At 43.8% G+C, this 19,266-nt stretch overlaps 1 protein-coding gene and 1 pseudogene across 2 annotated transcripts in view; both read right to left on the bottom strand.

Moving 5' to 3' along the window:
* The window catches only part of LOC147033460 (semaphorin-3A-like), a 226,025-nt gene that overhangs the window by 169,124 nt on the left and 37,635 nt on the right, over positions 1-19,266 (bottom strand). Inside the window, exon 1 of one of the 2 annotated variants that reach the window (XM_085871647.1) lies at positions 12,261-12,412. The exons of the other annotated variant lie outside the window; for it this stretch is intronic. Within the exon in view, the coding sequence (XP_085727773.1) occupies positions 12,261-12,354 (94 nt within the window). The 5' untranslated portion in view covers positions 12,355-12,412. Of the gene's footprint in view, positions 1-12,260; positions 12,413-19,266 lie in introns of those variants that run through there. 2 annotated transcript variants of the gene reach the window in all.
* Positions 2,579-2,719, bottom strand: LOC147033462 (signal recognition particle RNA; annotated as a pseudogene).

Below are 19,266 nucleotides of genomic sequence, written 5' to 3' on the forward strand. Positions count from 1 at the left end.
GCGGATCTTGTGTTTGCAAAGCGAGGCGGTACGGCATGCGACGTGGCAGAATGGTGCAATTCGAGTTTGCTCATGTGTAGGGGGTTGTTGTGGCAAGATCATTTGGCTTGTGCTAGAAAAAAAAAAAACATCTTTCCCCTTCCAGGCCCCGGGCATTCTTGTAAAACTAAGTCAGGGGTTTTGGCATCAAACCACGTTCACCCAAACACTGATTGGAGAAAAACTATAAGGCAGATTATTTGGTCACCTGATCACCTTGCAAACATCAAATGAGTAAGGGGTGATGGGTGGTGGAGATGATTGCTCAGAACAGGTGACTTTCAATGAGAAGAGAAACTTTGAGAGCATTTTGTGGAGTTAACTACAGCTGCTCGAAGAAAGAAAAATGAGTGCACTTGAAAGATTTATGTGGCTGGATGGTTTGAAGGATAACCCAGAGGAGTGCACTCTCACACCTGAGCTGTCTCGGATGGGATCACATCTCAACTCATCTACAAACTACCACCCTGGTGTTTCACATGCAGGGCAAGGGCCATTCCTCGGATGGACGCGAAATGGGCATCCCATCAACCAGCTTCAGTTGGTAGACGGTAAGGATCCAGCGGTGCCCTTTGCGAAGAATCACCGGCACTCTGAACAAATTACAAATCCCTGCTCTCAACTACACAGGGGCACTGCATCAGCAAGCAACTGCACCCCCCTCCAGCAATGATACAAGCCTGCAGCCATGCGCTGCCTTTGGAAGAATAGCAAACGACGGCAAGGATTAAAATTCTTACGATTAAAACAATGTTTAATTTGACTAGGAGATGTTTTGCATGGCACAGATCACATTTTGGGTTCCCACTCCAATTTGGCCAAAATGCATCAAGGGAGGGATAACCGTGAAGTAGGGACTGACATCACATGTGGACTGCACCAGGCAGTAAAAAGGAAGACATCCTATCCCTGAGGCTCATTATTGAGCCAACTGGGTTTTATCACCGGATTCACACCCTTTTCCTGGCATCAGCGTTGCCAAAAACACTCATAGCAAAGGAATGCACCGAGCGGTTTGCCATTTCTATTCTCGCAGCACAATTCAGGTCACACATTTGAAATTCAGAAAAAGTGCAGCCCACTATCGCCGACTCTTTGTGAAATACAACGCAGGGTCTTCAACGCCCACCAGGGGCCGAAGGAGCGGAATCCTCCTAGATGCAATGCCTGCCTGAGAAATACCAAGGTGGTGGTTTATAGTCAGGTTGGGAATCGAATCCCGACTGGACAACCTATATCGGTGACATTTATCCAGATTTGAAAAGCCAAACGTCACGATTTGAAAGGTCCAGTGTCCTCACGTCTGAATCACTCTTCTCCCTGTACCAATGACAATGTTGTTGACTGCTGAGAATAAAAGTATTTAGAGTGGCAGAAACAACAACATTAATATTTTTTTCAATGTAACTTCATAAAACGCAGAAAAAGGTTTTGGTGTCCATCAAACATTTCATGTTAATGGTATAAATCGGTGTCTAATGAAATAAATGATCTGAGGCTTTCCACTCTGATGACATAATGGGGACTTCACCAGAAAACTTCTCAGCAAGAATAATGTCACTCATTGAAAAGTTGCGTGACTGTGTAATGGGTCAGGAATCTTGGTGAGAGAAGGAAAATGTGGCCATGAAGGCGGTACCAGATCCTTGCCTCAACATTCATACTGTACAAGGAATTTGGACACAGCAGGAGGTTATTTGGCCCATCTTCTCCCTCTACCCCGACCCCCAAGTAGGGTATGGGGAGGAGACGTGAGGCCTGCACAGGAAGATCAGCAAGGTGTATTTTGGTGGGAGGAGATGAAGAGGGCTGAGGGCAAGGAATGAACAAATACCAACAGGCACATTCACTGTTTTAGGAGACTGTCACGCACAACAAGACAACCTATACTACCATTCCTGTCAACATAATGTACCCAGACCTCTATCCTCAACGTTTCTAGATACCGATCAAACTCAATTTTAAATATATCTTCCGTTTCTGCTGCCACTACCTTTCATGTAGATAAACATCATACGTTAACTACTCCATGCGTAAAATACCTTTACCTTACTACTGTCTGAACTTCCTGACACTCAGGCTATGTTCCCTGATCCTATCAATGTCTATTCTGCTGAAAAAACTCTTCTGCACATATTTTTGTCTTCATTATCTTAAACATCCATACCATATCCGCTCGTAATGTATAAATCCCCGTCTCCTTCAGCTGCTCCTCATAGCTTAGTTTAGCTAGACCCTCAATCAATGTAGTTCCTCTCCGCTGTACCCTCTCTATGGCAGCCTCAGATGTGGCGACACAAACTGCACACAATATTCCAGATGATGCCTCATTAAATTCCTGGAGTGTTATCCTATAATTTCTGCTCAATTGTATAATTTTGACTGACAATTTATTCCCTTGTGAATGTTCGTCTTTCGGCTTCTCCCGTTAGGGGTCGCCACAGCGGCTCATCCGTTATGATCCGCATACTGATTTGGCATAGGTTTTACGCGGATGCCCTTCCTGACGCAACCCTGGTCGCCTCTTACGACACAGGGATAAGGATTGGGTTTCGCCATGATTCCGGGCTGCCCTACACCCTCTCATAGCATGGCCCAGCGCAGAGCTCCCGTCCTCAAGCGATCCTCCAACCCAAACCTCCAAGTAGCCGGATTACAGGTGCACGCCACTACGCCCGGTAATTTATCCCTTTGCGAATCTATTATGAAGAGCTTCATCTTCCTCTCTTCCTCTCAGGGAATGGGAATGGGAAATCTCAGGGAATGGGATCAGGGAATGCTTCATCTTCCTCTCTCACACATGTGGTACTCTTTACTGTTTCACAATGCACTTCTCTTCTGCTATTTTAACAGACTGCTCTCATTTCGACCTCTCCTTCATTCCTTGCCTAAAAAATCCAACTATTACAGCGCTTCTTCTCTCCATGCTCTGAATTCGCCTTCATTGCATCTATCAAGAATTGTGTTAAATCGCATCTCTGACCTAAAACTTTTAAAAACCACAGTTTGCCATGGATGCTCGCTTTCCATCAACCATTCTTTTTTTCCAACTTCAGTGCCAACTCACCCCCCTCACCCCTCACTCTCACTCTCAAAGCAACCATCCCACTCTTCTCCCTCCAAGCCTCCCTCTCACCTCTCTCAAAAATTCCCCCTCACCTTTCTCCCACCTTTCATCCCCCTCACTCTTCCTTCTCTAAGTTGCCCCCCTCTCATCCACCAACCTGCCTCCCTCCACTGCCCTCTCATCTCCATCTCTTCACTCCACCTCCTCAAATCCTCAACTGCCATCTTCCTTGTCTCTTGTCCCCCCTCTCTCCCAGCACCACAGAGCCTTTTCTCCTCCTCATTCGGCCCCCTCCCCTCCCTATTCTGCAATACCCCACACTCCTTCAGCAACCCTCCTTACCTCCCCCCTCGTCCCTCGTCCTACCCTCCCCCGCCCCCTCCACCTCCTGCACCCAAAGCCTCCTCCCCTACCTCTTCATTAAAAGTGTGGACCTCAAATATCCGGGGCCTTCGCTCAAACCTTTCAGATCTTTCCATGCAGGTTGCCACTGACAAACCAGACATCATCTGCCTAACAGAAACTTTCCTCTCCCAAGACGTGTCTGACTCCCAAGTATCTCTCCCTGGTTACTCCCTCTTACGGTATGACAGACCTGAGCCTCGTCCTGGTGGAGGTGTTGCTCTCTTCATCAAAGACTCTATTCCTCACTCTCCCTGCACTGCTCTCACTCCCCCACACCCCCAGGAATACCTCTGGCTTCGGCTTCCCCTCCACTCCCACCTCATGTTTATATGTGTACTGTACCGTCCACCGAACAGTGATGACTCCATCTACACCTCACTCTCCGAAAACATGGACCATCTTCTATCTTCTCATCCAAACTCTCTCTTCCTCTTATGTGGCGACTTCAATTGTCATCACGCCAGTTGGCTAGGTGTGGGTACCTCTCTCACCTGCCATGGGACATCAGCAAAAGCTTTCTGTGACTCATTGGGACTGACTCAATCGGTCAACTTCCCGACCCGGATCTCAACCAATGGTACTCCATCTCTTCTGGATCTGGTTTTGACAAATTTCCCTGACAATATCTGCTGCTCTTCCTTCGCTCCAATTGGTTCTTCTGACCACATCCTTGTTAAAGTGGACATCTCTCTGGCTGTTATCAGAGAACCACCTCACCGCCGTCGAGTCTGGCATTTCACTCAAGCCGACTGGCAGGGTCTCCGAGCAGCCATCAAACTTACAGACTGGTCTCCTATCACTACTTTCTCAAACATCAACTCATCCTGGGAATTCTTTCAAAGAAACTTGCTCTCCCTCATGCACAGATTTATCCCCTCTCGTGTTCAGTTGTCTTACCCTTCCTCCCGCCCTTGGTTTACTGAAGCTTGTGGTGAGGCAGTTGTCCTGAAACAACTTGCCTTTGCCTCATGGAAAGCAAACCCAACTGAGGGCAATCTCAGTTCTTTCCACAAAGCTCGGAACAAGTGTGTATCTACCCTCAGGAGAGCCAGAAAACAACATCTTTCTCATCTCAAGTCTGAACTCTCAAACCTCTCTCCCTCCTCAAAATCCTGGTGGCGTTTAATCAAATCTGTTTCTGGTGTATGTTCCCCTCCATCCCCTCCCTTACCTCAAATGGCCGCACTGCTGATTCCACACGTGATAAAGCTGAATGTCTAAACTCGGTGTTTGCAGCTAAATCTTGTGTCCTAAACCCATCACTATCTCTACCCACTTTACCCAGTCGCACCCAACTGTCCCTGGACTCTGTATCCTTTTCTCCTGACAAGGTGGAGAGCTTGCTTTCAAACCTCGAGTCAGATTCTGCAACCGGTCCAGACGGCATCAGCCCACGTGTCCTCAAAGCCTGCTCTTCTGCTCTTGCTCACCCTCTCTCTGTTCTATTCACCCTCTCATTTTCCCAAGGTCATCTGCCATCTGCTTGGAAATCTGCTAACATCACTGCCCTGCATAAAAAGGTGCAAAAACAGATCCCTGTAACTACAGACCAATCAGCCTTCTCCCAATCATCAGCAAGGTTATGGAATCCATCATTGCTTCAGACATGAAATCCTTCCTCTTCTCCAATGGCTTGATTTCCAATCATCAATTTGGTTTCAGACCAGGTCACTCTACCCTGGATATGCTGCTACTGCTCTCCCATCAATGGATGGAGGTCCTCAATGCCAGACAGGAAATCCGAGCCATATCCCTGGACATATCACGTGCTTTTGACACAGTCTGGCACCCTGCCCTACTCACCAAACTCTCTTCCCATGGTATTCAAGGCCATCTCCACTCATGGCTCGCAGACTTCCTCTCCTGTCGCAGTCAACGTGTGGCCCTAAATGGAGTTCTTTCATCCCCTCTTCCTGTGCAGGCTGGAGTTCCTCAAGGTAGCGTTCTGGGCCCTGTTCTTTTCTGGTTTTCATCAATGATCTCTCGGACTCTCTGGAAAATCCTCTATTTCTCTTTGCCGATGACTCCACCCTCTGCCGTACCATCTGTCATCCCTCAGACCGGCAAGCAGCAGCTTCTTCGCTCACTGCAGATCTGGATAAAATCACAAACTGGTCCAACACGTGGAACATGTCTTTCAATCCACACAAATCTCACACTCTCACTATGTCTCTTCGAAAGGACCGTTTGCAAAACCTCACCATCCACTTTCTCAACAATCCTCTGGAAGAAGTCTTTTCTTTCAAGCTTCTGGGTCTCACTATCTGCCATGACCTTTCCTGGGAAAGTCACATTTCCAACCTTGCCTCAAAAGCCAGTCGCCGACTGGGAATCCTCCGTCGTGCAAAGTCCTTCCTCGGCCCTCTTGAGCTCCTGACTACTTACAAAGCTTTTGTCCGTATCCTGATGGAGTACTGCTCTCCCCTCTGGGCTGGTGCTCCTGCCTCCCACCTTTCTCGACTTCACGCTGTCGAAACCAGGGCTTTTAAGATCATTGGCATCTCCCGCAATGAAGCTGAGTCTTTGGGCCTCTCACTCAATCACCGCAGGTTGGTCGGTGGTCTTTCTGTCTTCTACCGACTCCTCTCCAGCCTTGCCCCCCCTGCTCTCTCTGCGATTTGTCCCAACCACATTTCCACAGGGCGCTCAAGGTCCGCCAACAACCCCTTCTGGTAAAACTACCAAAATCACGAATCACTGCTCATCTTCACTCTTTCATTCCTCTTTTTTCCCGCCTTTGGAATAAACTTCCTCACTCTATTCTTTCCCATTCTTCCCTCCAGGCTTTCAAAACAGCTGTTCACCACCACCTCTTATCTTCCCCCATCCAAATCCTCGATCTTTTCTACCCCCGATAATCCACCCAAGCCCACTTCCTTCAATTCTCCTGCTTTCCTTCCTGAAAGTCCCTGTAATGTCCATCTTCTCCTCGCCATGTTCCCCGTCCCATCCCCATCCCTCTCCCTTCCACAGTTCACCTGTCTCTGTTCCCCAATGTTTTGTCCCTTCCACTCCCACCCCTCTTGTCTCATGCCTCCTTGCTGTGAGTTGTGTGTTAGCTCTCATACGAGCCTCGACCAAGGTATACAAAAAAAAAAAAAAAAAAAAAAAAAAGAGGAGAAGCTTCTGTCAATCCGTTTGTGTATGTGTGTGTGTGTGTGTGTGTGTGTGTGTGTGTGTGTGTGTGTGTGTGTGTGTGTGTGTGTGTGTGTGTGTGTGTGTGTGTGTGTGTGTGTCAGTCACGCTTACCCCTTATTAAGCCTGGTGTTGGCTTAGTGGTTAGGGTGGTGACTTGGGATTCTGGGGTCCTGAGTTTGAGCCCCTTTTTCCACTGAATTAACACCAGGGGGTTGACTAAACCAGTCATCTTTCCGAGGTCGGTGAAATGAGCACCAGTATACTGGTAATCAGGGCATTGCATCAGTGGCATAGCTGCGCCCCCAACCAGTGATGCAACCAGCAGCCAAAAAGGCAGCACATGATGGGAACCCCTTCTTACAATTCACAGACGAGTGTTTGTTTGTGTGTTTGTCGGCGCTACTCCTCCAACATTTCTGGGTCAATTACATTGAAACTTGCTACATAGGATCAGCATAACCCCAATTAATGTATAGGGCTGTTTATATCTTTGCCAGTGGTCTTGGGGGAGGAATGTGGGGGGGGGGAACAAATTATCTATGTCAATGTGTATCATGTTGTGCCGCCTCCAGGTGGGGGAGGGGATTGCAAGTCCCCACCTGTTACAGTACAGTGTTCTTGTCCCCACGTTTTCCAGTACAGTGAAGTGTTTTGAATTATGCACCGAGAGGTATTTTGGAGAGGTATTTTTAATTACACGTTTGAATAAGGATAATAATATAACCCCCCTGACCGCTCATGAGCAATTTGTGTCAAAAATCGAGGCAGCAGTCTGTTGTCAATACACAATACACCACCAAGATCAAGGGATGAGCAATTTGGATAATAATTGATGGGGTTAGCCCCCACTGAGCTTACCAAACTGAGTTTGGCACACTTATCCACCAAACAGCTCTCATTATTTGGGATGAAGCCTTTGTAGAACATCGCCATATGATTGAGGCACTGGACCGGATGTTGCGTTATCTGATGCAGGAGGATATGCCTTCGCGAGGCAAGGAACTTTTACTTGGCGGTGACTTCCGCTAAGCCTGCCAGTAGTAAAGTCTGGTTTCACGGGTGCAAATAACGGATGCATTCATTACACACTCTGCTCTGTGGCACACTTCCACATTTATGAGCTACGCAAAAAATATGCAAGTACGGCGCAGCGGCATTGATTAGCACAGCAAGAAATATGCCAAATGCCTTCTACAACTGCGTAATGGTGACCGAACATATATGAAAACAAGACTCGGTCACGTCTCTCACCCATATTTGGAGGGAATAACCAATCAGCTCTCACCTAATCGATTACCAAAAGTGGTTGGGGTTTTCCAATAAATTAACTCCCATACTCCTCCAGCCAAATAAAGATGTATAAAGCAACCAAGAAAATCTACACAAGGTAGGCTCTTTGCTGTTTCAAACCTGACCCAGGTTCCTCTGCTGCTGCAAACATTCACAAGTAGTGCATACATGAGAATCGCAATGCTATATGCCCCTGCAGCTGCCAGAGCAGCTTCATCACTTGTTGGCGAATCATCATCCATAGCACACACAGAAAACCCACATGACCGAGGCTCCCAAGCATATACCACGTGCAATACCAATAGCAGTCAACATATAAATTAGCTGACTCAATCACGTCTCTCACCCATGCTAGGATTTTCAAATAAATTAACTCCCATGCACTTCCAGCCAAAGGAAGCTGCATAAAGCAACCAAGAAAAGCCACACAAGGTAAGTGCTTTACTGTTTCAAACCCTACCCGGGTTCCTATACAAGTGTCAACAATAACAAGCAGTACATACATGAGAATCCCAATGCTACACTCCCCCCTATATATCAAGTTCCGTCAAATCATGGCCGATTTGTGGTGACGTACGTGATCAGATTTCTCCAAAATTCTTATCCTGCATTACTTCCTGAAACTCTGGCGAGACAGTTTGGTTGAGCCTTTATCCCATCCATCCAGCTGGTATATATATATATATATATATATATATATATATATATATATATATATATATATATATATATATATATATATATATATGTATCTGATCTGATCTGATCTGATGCAAACACACACACACACACACACACACAATTGTTGGAAAGTGTTCTTGAAATTATTTCAGATAATAAACAATTGTCCTCCACATTTGGTGTTCCCATTTGAGTACGTAGACTCTGATTCTGTGAATATTTCATTCCAGACATCTCTTACCTCAACTCCATTAATTAGACTCAGGATGCACCAAAATGATTGCTGATGCTGCATTAAGAATTTATACTTTCCTGTATGTTTAAAAATAAAAATATCAACATGATCGAAGATTATTTTGTCGTCTACAACGAATAATGCAAATTTGAACTCCATTGGAGCCATATTTTAATATGGCTCCATTGGAGCCATATTATCCACAGCACGTGATATTTAATGTGCATATGCATGAGATTATAAAAACAAGGTGAAAATTATATTTAAATGTAATTAAAGAAAGAAATAAAGTAAAGAAACCAAAGGTTTTATGTGAAATGGTATCTGGATGAGCTGGACTTGCCATCCAGCTGCAAAACCCAACAGCTGACCTTTCGCTCGCCGAGCATCCCTGTGTGAATGAATTTCGAAAAGAGTTCCAAGACGCACGATGACATATTTACAACCGATGGTTTTCTCTTCCCAGCCTCAGAGCGTTCATGGATTACCTTTAAGGTGAACCTTATGGTTGCTGTGCCTGCAACCGCAAAGCACCTTTTCACAGACTACAGCAAGGGTCATTGGCAACACATTGTGCCCCATTTAAAAAAAAAATTTGAAGACCTTTGAAATAAACATTTCATTCCAAATATCAAACTCCCATTCGACCCCATAAAATTTGCAATCAGAATGTTTATTTTCATTGCACGCAACGCAGGAGTAGTTTCACGAGAACAGACAATTGTTTTCTCTGCTGGTTTTACTCAAATTCGTTGCACAGTCTGTGCAGAGAAGTTTCAACCAAAGCCAAAATCATTTACAAATTTGAATACAAAATATTATTGGTGACGATTTCCCACCTTCGGGAGCCAGGCACACAGCCTTGAGGCTTGGTTCAAGCGAAAGGCCATTCGTACGGAGAGTGTTCCAGAACCAGATCACCTTCGTCATGGAAGCGTACTTATTTCAGTCCATTCATTCATTCATTCACTCAAAGATTGAAAATAAAACGTGAGTCTTGTGGGTCCACTAAACTGACTAGAGATCGAGCAAGAGATTGGTCTATGTTATTAAAATTACAACAAAGAAATTTCGAGCAACACATCAAGGATTCTCAGTCGGTCGGTGGTTCACATTCGTATCAGTGATACAGGTGCACTAAAGGAAGCCATTCGACATCGACAATCGAGATGGATACAAGTTGTGATAGATAATGCAGGGAAATGGGTTCTGCAGGCATGTTGAATGATAAATCAATGTGTCCACCAACCATCGGATTGACGTTGAGTTAGGTGTCCCGTCTACTCGCCTTAATTTTGTGGGCCTTAAGGATCCCATGGTGTCTTTCACGAAGAATTGACGAGTTATCACTGCCATGCTGAACAAATATCCCTGCTCTAACCTATAGGGGGCAATGCATCAGCAGCCCAGCCACACTCTCAGCAACTATGGAAACCTACAGCCAAGCACTGCACATGAGTGAATAGAATAGGGAAACTGTTTACAAAAAGGGGAAAAATTGTAAGAGCCCCACACAAGATAAATGCTTCCAAAATTGAAAATAAAACACGACTTAGAGAACTCTTTTGTGCGAGTAAGTGCACTCGGTCCAAGACGGTCCAAACATCACAGATGCCGTAAGGATGTCAAACATGCGGACACCAAATTTATCTCTTGGTAATAAGGTGCTGGTATTTTATACTTCTGCCAAGACTGACCCGCTGTGTAGGCTTTCAAGAAAGCGGCTTTGACTCTGAGCAATGAAAAGCCCTTGTGTAAGGTCAGGCCGCTGTTTATGCAAAGAGTTGCGCAGATGGCCAAGTTGGCTTGAGAAATGCAGATCGATGTCTTTCCGAGGACGATCCTATTCCATTTTTATTAAACTTGGCGAGAGTTGCGATTTAAAGTCCATATCTAAGTGTATTTCAATGCCGACGATCACCCGTTACTTAATATTTGAGATGAATGAAATGCAAGGTCAATGCAAGTTATTCGAGACCGTCGTAGAACTTGTGCGTCGTGTCCAGAGCATTGCTTGCTCGAATTCGTTTCGCGAATGTTGAATAAAATTTATGGAAGAAACTTCTTTACACCTTGGATATATGGAAAGCACTCCAACAATCCGTATCACTCCCAAACTATATCCGCTAACAGCACGCACTGACTACAAATCTCCTCTTTCCTTTCTCCGCCGAGTCGAATTCCATCGAAAATTAACTCTAATGTACCTTTAAATGAAAAACACCTCAAGTAAATGTGCCGAAAATGTCACTTTATATCTATGAAGTATGAAAGAGTTTCTGACAACACATTTTCTGCCTGATGTTTCAAGTTACAGTGAAAAGATAAATACCATCCTTCAAACGTGTTCCCATTCCATTGAAAACATATGGTGAAGTTGCATCCCTGTTGTTGTTGGTGACGTAAAACACGTGTTTGTGGTCTGCAGAGTCTCATGGCATTACGACTCAATATTGTCGTCCAGATGCAGCCAGTTCTGACAAAGGACAGTGCCTGTGTTGCAAAAAGAGGGGCAATCATTGCCCAAGCTGAGTGTAGCAGAGACGAGTGAGCACTTGTAACAAGCACTCCTCCGGGTTAGCCGTGTAGGGGTATTAAATGTTAAGACCACCCGGCAATGAAGAAAAATAAATTAATAAATAAAACCACAGATGCAGCTACATTTAGTGTTCGAACGCGAATTCGAACGAACTGTCGCTGCTGGATTGCATCGGTACTTTCAAAGACAGTGCACCTGTTGAACCAAAATTCAACTTCAAGGTGTGAGTCGAGCGAGTAATACGCAAAAACATGAAGCTTGCATAGTTGACTCTAACGTATGTAATCAGACAAGCGGTAAACCGGTCCATATCAAGTGAGATCCAAAGAAGTCAGATGAGCATCTCATCAGATCACAAGACAATTGCGATTAATATTTTTGGAAATGGCACTTCAAAATCAAACAAATGAAAGTGTAACCAAAGTTTAGCAAAACCCTCTGGCAGAAAGTTTTCTATTAAGCAGATCAAATCGGTATCAGGGATTACAGCACAACTGGCAAGAAATAAAAGAGATGCAGAGAGAGAGAGAGAAAAAAAGACTTCTCAATATTCCTCGCATTTGGAACACGAAGACAGCAAATCCAATGACCGAGCCGTGTGGGATTTGTACAAGAGAGTTCCAGAACACAAAAACTCTTTACCATGTGGGCTCAAGAGCCAGTTCCAAATTAGCAAATAAATCGACCTGACCAGTATATGGATCCTACTAGTCCTCCTCCAGTACTCATTCCCACTCCCACAATAATCCAGATGCTGGTTACATCATCGTTACAGATGCATGACTTCAATGCATCTCATGTGTCTGGTCATCAGGCCTTCGGGTTGTCCCGTCGTTCATGGTCGGAGATGTGCAATGACAGCTTACCTTTGGGGTAGGTTTCCAAAATGTGCATTGCCTTCGCTGTCCAAACACGCATGGTCCACAAAGTACAACGTTTTTCATTCGCACCGGCGCTCATGAACTGGTACACGCACTCAACGGGCACCGTGTCCTTTTGTGACAGCTCACTGCTTTGCTGAGGCTTCCGTTGGCAGCTCGAGTAACTGTAACCTTTTGTAAGCAGGTGGCGAAGATTGGGTTACAGAATGCAAACAATATGAAGAGAGTGATCAGTCGTGTATTCAGCAATCCCCAATTACCGTGATAAAACAAACGGAACAATGACTGTCATTTGGAGGCCCGCGGGATGCCACGAGGCTTGAGGGTGGTTCAAGATCAGGACTGAAATACCATTGAGAAGACTGAAGATTTTGAACATGGTAACAGCAATCAACTCAGGATGAAAAGGAAAGAATAAAGAGTGAGGTGAGATGCCAAAAGCATCAGGGGAGTAAAAAAAAAAAAATGGTTCAATTGTATCTCGGTGATGCCCAATTCCTAATTTTGGCGGAATGATTGCAAGCTACGCAAAAATATTGAGAACACCAATCGGCATCATTCATCTTCAGGACACCGAAAGAAATCTAAAAAGAGATGCGGCTTCTCTTTCATCACTTCTTGTGAAAATATTGGGCCAACTGACCGAACAACTGATGATAATCCGAATTACAATACCGATACAAAATAATGTGGCTAATCTTGTTCCTGCACTTGTTTTCAAGCAATGCCTTAGGAAACTCGCCGAGAGTCCATTTGTTGAGCGTTATGTCACAAACATTATAATAGAATCCAAGAAACATCTTTAAAAGGTTCCAGACAGCAAGTTGGTGTTGGTGGAACCTCACTGAATGATTGGAAAAGCAAACAACCGAGATGTGCAGAAGATGAAAAGGAAGGAAAACACAGGCATGTAGCAAGTGAGACAAAGATGATGATTAGGAAAGAATAAAAAAAGGCGTGTATCAGGTGAGGCAGGGAAGATGAAAAGGACAGAATACAAAGAAGGGTATCGTGTGAAACAAGGAAGATGACAAGGAAAGAATAAAAAGGCGTGTATCAGGTGAGACAAGGAAGATGAAAAGGAAACCTTGCACCTTTCATAAAGTAATGACAGCAGACAGCAAGGAATATCACTTTACTGAGCTTGATTTTCAAAAGGACAGACACATGTGACTGCATTGATATTGTACCTCCTATTGGGGCTCAATACAAAAGGCTTCCTTCTCCAATTGTCATCCAAGCACCTCCGAATGAAGAGTTAAGAACAAGTCCTCTCCACAGCGCTTCAACTGGACCAATTAGCCAGAATGGAAAGGTCCACGTGAATTCAGTCACTAGATTATGCAGTCTAAATGGATCATTTAATTTTGCTGCTCAAGATTACTCGTATAGCTCATCATCACACCTATATCGATGTTTCATGGTGTTACAATAAGCAGGCATGGTAAACTTTTAAAGTAAAGAATGCGTGCATATACTATAATAGCAAGTAAAATATCTATGAAAAGGCGTACAGTTTAAATTATAAATGTAATAATAATGGATCTGTTTGATACTCAACAGTGGATCCTCATTTGGGATATCTAACAACCATTACTGCAGGAATATTGAGCAGTCAGCTTAAGTTCCACATGCCACATGATCCGATTTGGTGGAGCGTCAAATAGCTAATAGGTGAGTAAGCTATCTCCTCAAAAAATAATGCCAACTAGAACGACACCTGGTAGGGCACTGCATACCTCCGCCAGGATGAACAGTTTACGTTTTGTATCCCATTGATAAGCTGGATCTGAATCCAGACCTTAACCAAAATCGAATCGGCTTGTTCTTGTCAACCAACCAACTCATCAACCTAGTTTGGTCATAACTTGTCCACATCGTTTTCAAATACGTGCGATATATCATTTTTTGGCCCATCTCTCAATAATGAAGAATCACTCGACAGAATTAAAAATAAAGGGCACTCTTTGACGTCATGACGTCACCAGATATGCCTCCACCCACATTATTACAAACATGCTTGTTCCAAGTTTGATATATATCCCGGAACCCAGATTCAAAATATTAAATAATTCTGGCTGCCAAAACATGAATCCGATCAGGTTGAAATTTAAAACATATATTCCACATGACTACAACATCAGGATTGTGATGTTTCACATCAACTGGTGAAGCAATTTAAGAGAAATCTTTTTTTTTTTTTTAAGATTTTTGTTCAATCCAATGTGGCTGCCAGACCATGTGACCTATTAATTATTTGTGAACACCATGATATTCCCAAGGCTTCGGGAACATGTGGGTGAAGGTTCCCCTCAATCTCTCAAGACGTTCTGAAAAAAATATTTTTAAAGGTTTATTCTTCAAAAACAATCATCGCTGCCAAACCACGTGACTGACGACGTCATAGGTGGAGAGATTTTTCTTCCTCATGGATAGGCCAATCATACCTGTAAAGTTTTACCTCGATCTGCTCAGCCATTTCAAAGAAGGCTTTTATGTTGAAATTTTTTTGCTGCTGAACCACATGACCAATGACATCATCAATTCCCCCGAGATACAATTTAGCCCGAGATGACCCTCAAAATTTTTCATACTGATCGCATAAAGCATTCGGCATATGCAATTATGATGTCATCATGAAGCCACCTATGACATCATCAAAAAAAAAATCACACTTGTTTCTCATGGGGAGTACTTCACATGTGCGAAGTTTAAACTTTTTCCAAGGAGCAGTTTCAGAGATACAGAAGTCCAAAGTTTTTCCTTTTTCCAAGATGGCTGCCACACCACATGGCATATGACATCATAATTAGCATTAAAACATTCAACATGAGTAGTCGCTCCTGAGGTGAAAATGTTGTGTCAGTCGGTCGGATAAGGGGCTACATAGAAAACAGAGAAAATTAGCATGGACAGAGATATGTATGTACGTGCAGACAGACGGAAGAACCAAAAAACAAAATACGACGGGCGACTTTGTCAGTGGAGGCATCAAACTTTCTCGTATCCGGATGTGGATCCGGATCTTCTCCAAAATCGAATCGGTTTGTCCTTGTCACACACCCAACCTGTCCACCAAATTTAATCTGAATTAGTCCATACCATTTTGAGATATCCTGTTCACAGACAGACAAACAAACTGAGACAGACAAACAGACTGACAGAAAAACAGACAGGGCTGAAAACTTAACCTCCATCCACCTTCAGTGACGGAGGTAATAATTTAATTATCTTTAAATGGGATAATCTGTCTGTTTGCTGTTCAGAAATATGATAATTTTGGAATTTGACACAAATCTATACTACATATACAACATTCAAAGGCTGTCTGTCTGCCACTTTCCCACCCCCTCCCCCCCAAAAAAAAAACATGGGAATGTTTCTCAAAGAGAAAAAAATAAAATAAAAGTCGCTTAAAATTGATCCAAACCGAAGGGAAAATGATAAAATAAACAAGAATGACCACACTGTGGTCACAACCTGTAATTAAAAAATGTATATTTTTCACCTCCATCGTCCACTCAACTCACTCATCCTTGCACTTGAATGGCTCAGCTTACATTCTGTGATCTGTCTCATGAACCTTGTGCCGTGTCTGTCCCGTGTTCCCATGTGAATGAATATGATTAAATAGAGCCGTGTCTGTCCCGTGTTCCCATGTGAATGAATATGATTAGATAGAGCCATGTCTGTCCCATGCTCCCATGTGAATGGTTAAGATTAAATAGAGCCGTGTCTGTCCCGTGTTCCCATGTGAATGAATATTATTAAATAGAGCCGTGTCTGTCCCGTGTTCCCATGTGAATGGATAAGATTAAATAGAGCTGTGTCTGTCCCGTGTTCCCATGTGAATGGATAAGATTAAATAGAGCCGTGTCTGTCCCGTGTTCCCATGTGAATGAATATGATTAGATAGAGCCGTGTCTGTCCCGTGTTCCCATGTGAATGGATAAGATTAGATAGAGCCGTGTCTGTCCCGTGTTCCCATGTGAATGGATAATATTAAATAGAGCCGTGTCTGTCCCGTGTTCCCATGTGAATGAATATGATTAAATAGAGCCTTGTCTGTCCCGTGTTCCCATGTGAATGAATATGATTAAATAGAGCCGTGTCTGTCCCATGTTCCCATGTGAATGAATATGATTAAATAGAGCCGTGTCTGTCCCATGTTCCCATGTGAATGGTTAAGATTAAATAGAGCCGTGTCTGTCCCATGTTCCCATGTGAATGAATATAATTAAATAGAGCTGTGTCTGTCCCGTGTTCCCATGTGAATGGATATGATTAAATAGAGCCGTGTCTGTCCCGTGTTCCCATGTGAATGGATAAGATTAGATAGAGCCGTGTCTGTCCCGTGTTCCCATGTGAATGGATAAGATTAGATAGAGCCGTGTCTGTCCCGTGTTCCCATGTGAATGAATATGATTAGATAGAGCCGTGTCTGTCCCGTGTTCCCATGTGAATGAATATGATTAAATCGAGCCGTGTCTGTCCCGTGTTCCCATGTGAATGGATATGATTAAATCGAGCCATGTCTGTCCCGTGTTCCCATGTGAATGAATATGATTAAATAGAGCCGTGTCTGTCCCATGTTCCCATGTGAATGGATAAGATTAGATAGAGCCGTGTCTGTCCCGTGTTCCCATGTGAATGGATAAGATTAGATAGAGCCGTGTCTGTCCCGTGTTCCCATGTGAATGGATAAGATTAAATAGAGCCGTGTCTGTCCCGTGTTCCCATGTGAATGAATATGATTAAATAGAGCCGTGTCTGTCCCGTGTTCCCATGTGAATGAATATGATTAAATAGAGCCGTGTCTGTCCCGTGTTCCCATGTGAATGGATAAGATTAGATAGAGCAGTGTCTGTCCCGTGTTCCCATGTGAATGAATATGATTAAATAGAGCCGTGTCTGTCCCGTGTTCCCATGTGAATGAATATGATTAAATAGAGCCGTGTCTGTCCCGTGTTCCCATGTGAATGAATATGATTAGATAGAGCCATGTCTGTCCCATGCTCCCATGTGAATGGTTAAGATTAAATAGAGCCGTGTCTGTCCCGTGTTCCCATGTGAATGAATATTATTAAATAGAGCCGTGTCTGTCCCGTGTTCCCATGTGAATGGATAAGATTAAATAGAGCTGTGTCTGTCCCGTGTTCCCATGTGAATGGATAAGATTAAATAGAGCCGTGTCTGTCCCGTGTTCCCATGTGAATGAATATGATTAGATAGAGCCGTGTCTGTCCCGTGTTCCCATGTGAATGAATATGATTAAATAGAGCTGTGTCTGTCCCGTGTTCCCATTTGAATGAATATGATTAAATAGAGCCGTGTCTGTCCCGTGTTCCCATGTGAACGAATATAATTAAATAGAGCTGTGTCTGTCCCGTGTTCCCATGTGAATGGATATGATTAAATAGAGCCGTGTCTGTCCCGTGTTCCCATGTGAATGGATAAGATTAGATGGAGCCGTGTCTGTCCCATGTTCCCATGTTGATGAATATGATTAAATAGAGCTGTGTCTGTCCCGTGTTCCCATGTGAATGGATATGATTAAATCGAGCCGTGTCTGTCCCGTGTTCCCATGTGAATGGATATGATTAAATAGAGCCGTGTCTGTCCCGTTTTCCCATGTGAATGGATAAGATTAGATGGAGCCGTGTCTGTCCCATGTTCCCATGTTGATGAATATGATTAAATAGAGCTGTGTCTGTCCCGTGTTCCCATGTAAATGGATATGATTAAATAGAGCCGTGTCTGTCCCGTGTTCCCATGTGAATGGATAAGATTAGATGGAGCCGTGTCTGTCCCATGTTCCCATGTTGATGAATATGATTAAATAGAGCCGTGTCTGTCCCGTGTTCCCATGTGAATGAATAAGATTAAATAGAGCCGTGTCTGTCCCATTTTCCCATGTGAATGAATATGATTAGATAGAGCCGTGTCTGTCCCGTGTTCCCATGTGAATGAATATGATTAGATAGAGCCATGTCTGTCCCGTGTTCCCATGTGAATGAATAAGATTAGATAGAGCCGTGTCTGTCCCATGTTCCCATGTGAATGAATATGATTAGATAGAGCCGCGTCTGTCCCGTGTTCCCATGTGAATGGATAAGATTAAATAGAGCCGTGTCTGTCCCGTGTTCCCATGTGAATGAATATGATTAGATAGAGCCGTGTCTGTCCCGTGTTCCCATGTGAATGAATATGATTAGATAGAGCCGTGTCTGTCCCGTGTTCCCATGTGAATGAATATGATTAAATAGAGCAGTGTCTGTCCCATGTTCCCATGTGAACGAATATGATTAAATAGAGCAGTGTCTGTCCTGTGTTCCCATGTGAATGGATAAGATTAAATAGAGCCGTGTCTGTCCTGTTTTCCCATGTGAATGAATATGATTAAATAGTGCCGTGTCTGTCCCGTGTTCCCATGTGAATGAATATGATTAAATAGTGCCGTGTCTGTCCCGTGTTCCCATGTGAATGAATATGATTAAATAGAGCCGTGTCTGTCCCGTGTTCCCATGTGAATGGATAAGATTAAATAGAGCCATGTCTGTCCTGTTTTCCCATGTGAATTAATATTATTAAATAGAGCCGTGTCTGTCCCATGTTCCCATGTGAATGAATATGATTAGATAGAGCCGTGTCTGTCCCGTGCTCCCATGTGAATGAATATGATTAGATAGAGCCGTGTCTGTCCCCTGTTCCCATGTGAATGAATAAGATTAGATAGAGCCGTGTCTGTCCCATGTTCCCATGTGAATGAATATGATTAGATAGAGCCGCATCTGTCCCGTGTTGCCATGTGAATGGATAAGATTAAATAGAGCAGTGTCTGTCCCATGTTCCCATGTGAATGAATATGATTAGATAGAGCCGTGTCTGTCCCGTGTTCCCATGTGAATGAATATGATTAAATAGAGCCGTGTCTGTCCTGTTTTCCCATGTGAATGAATATGATTAGATAGAGCCGTGTCTGTCCCGTGTT

Source organism: Eptatretus burgeri, chromosome 2 (genome assembly GCF_056783735.1).
Source record: "Eptatretus burgeri isolate ZD-2024b chromosome 2, Ebu_testis_v1, whole genome shotgun sequence".
Lineage (NCBI taxonomy): Eukaryota > Metazoa > Chordata > Myxini > Myxiniformes > Myxinidae > Eptatretus > Eptatretus burgeri.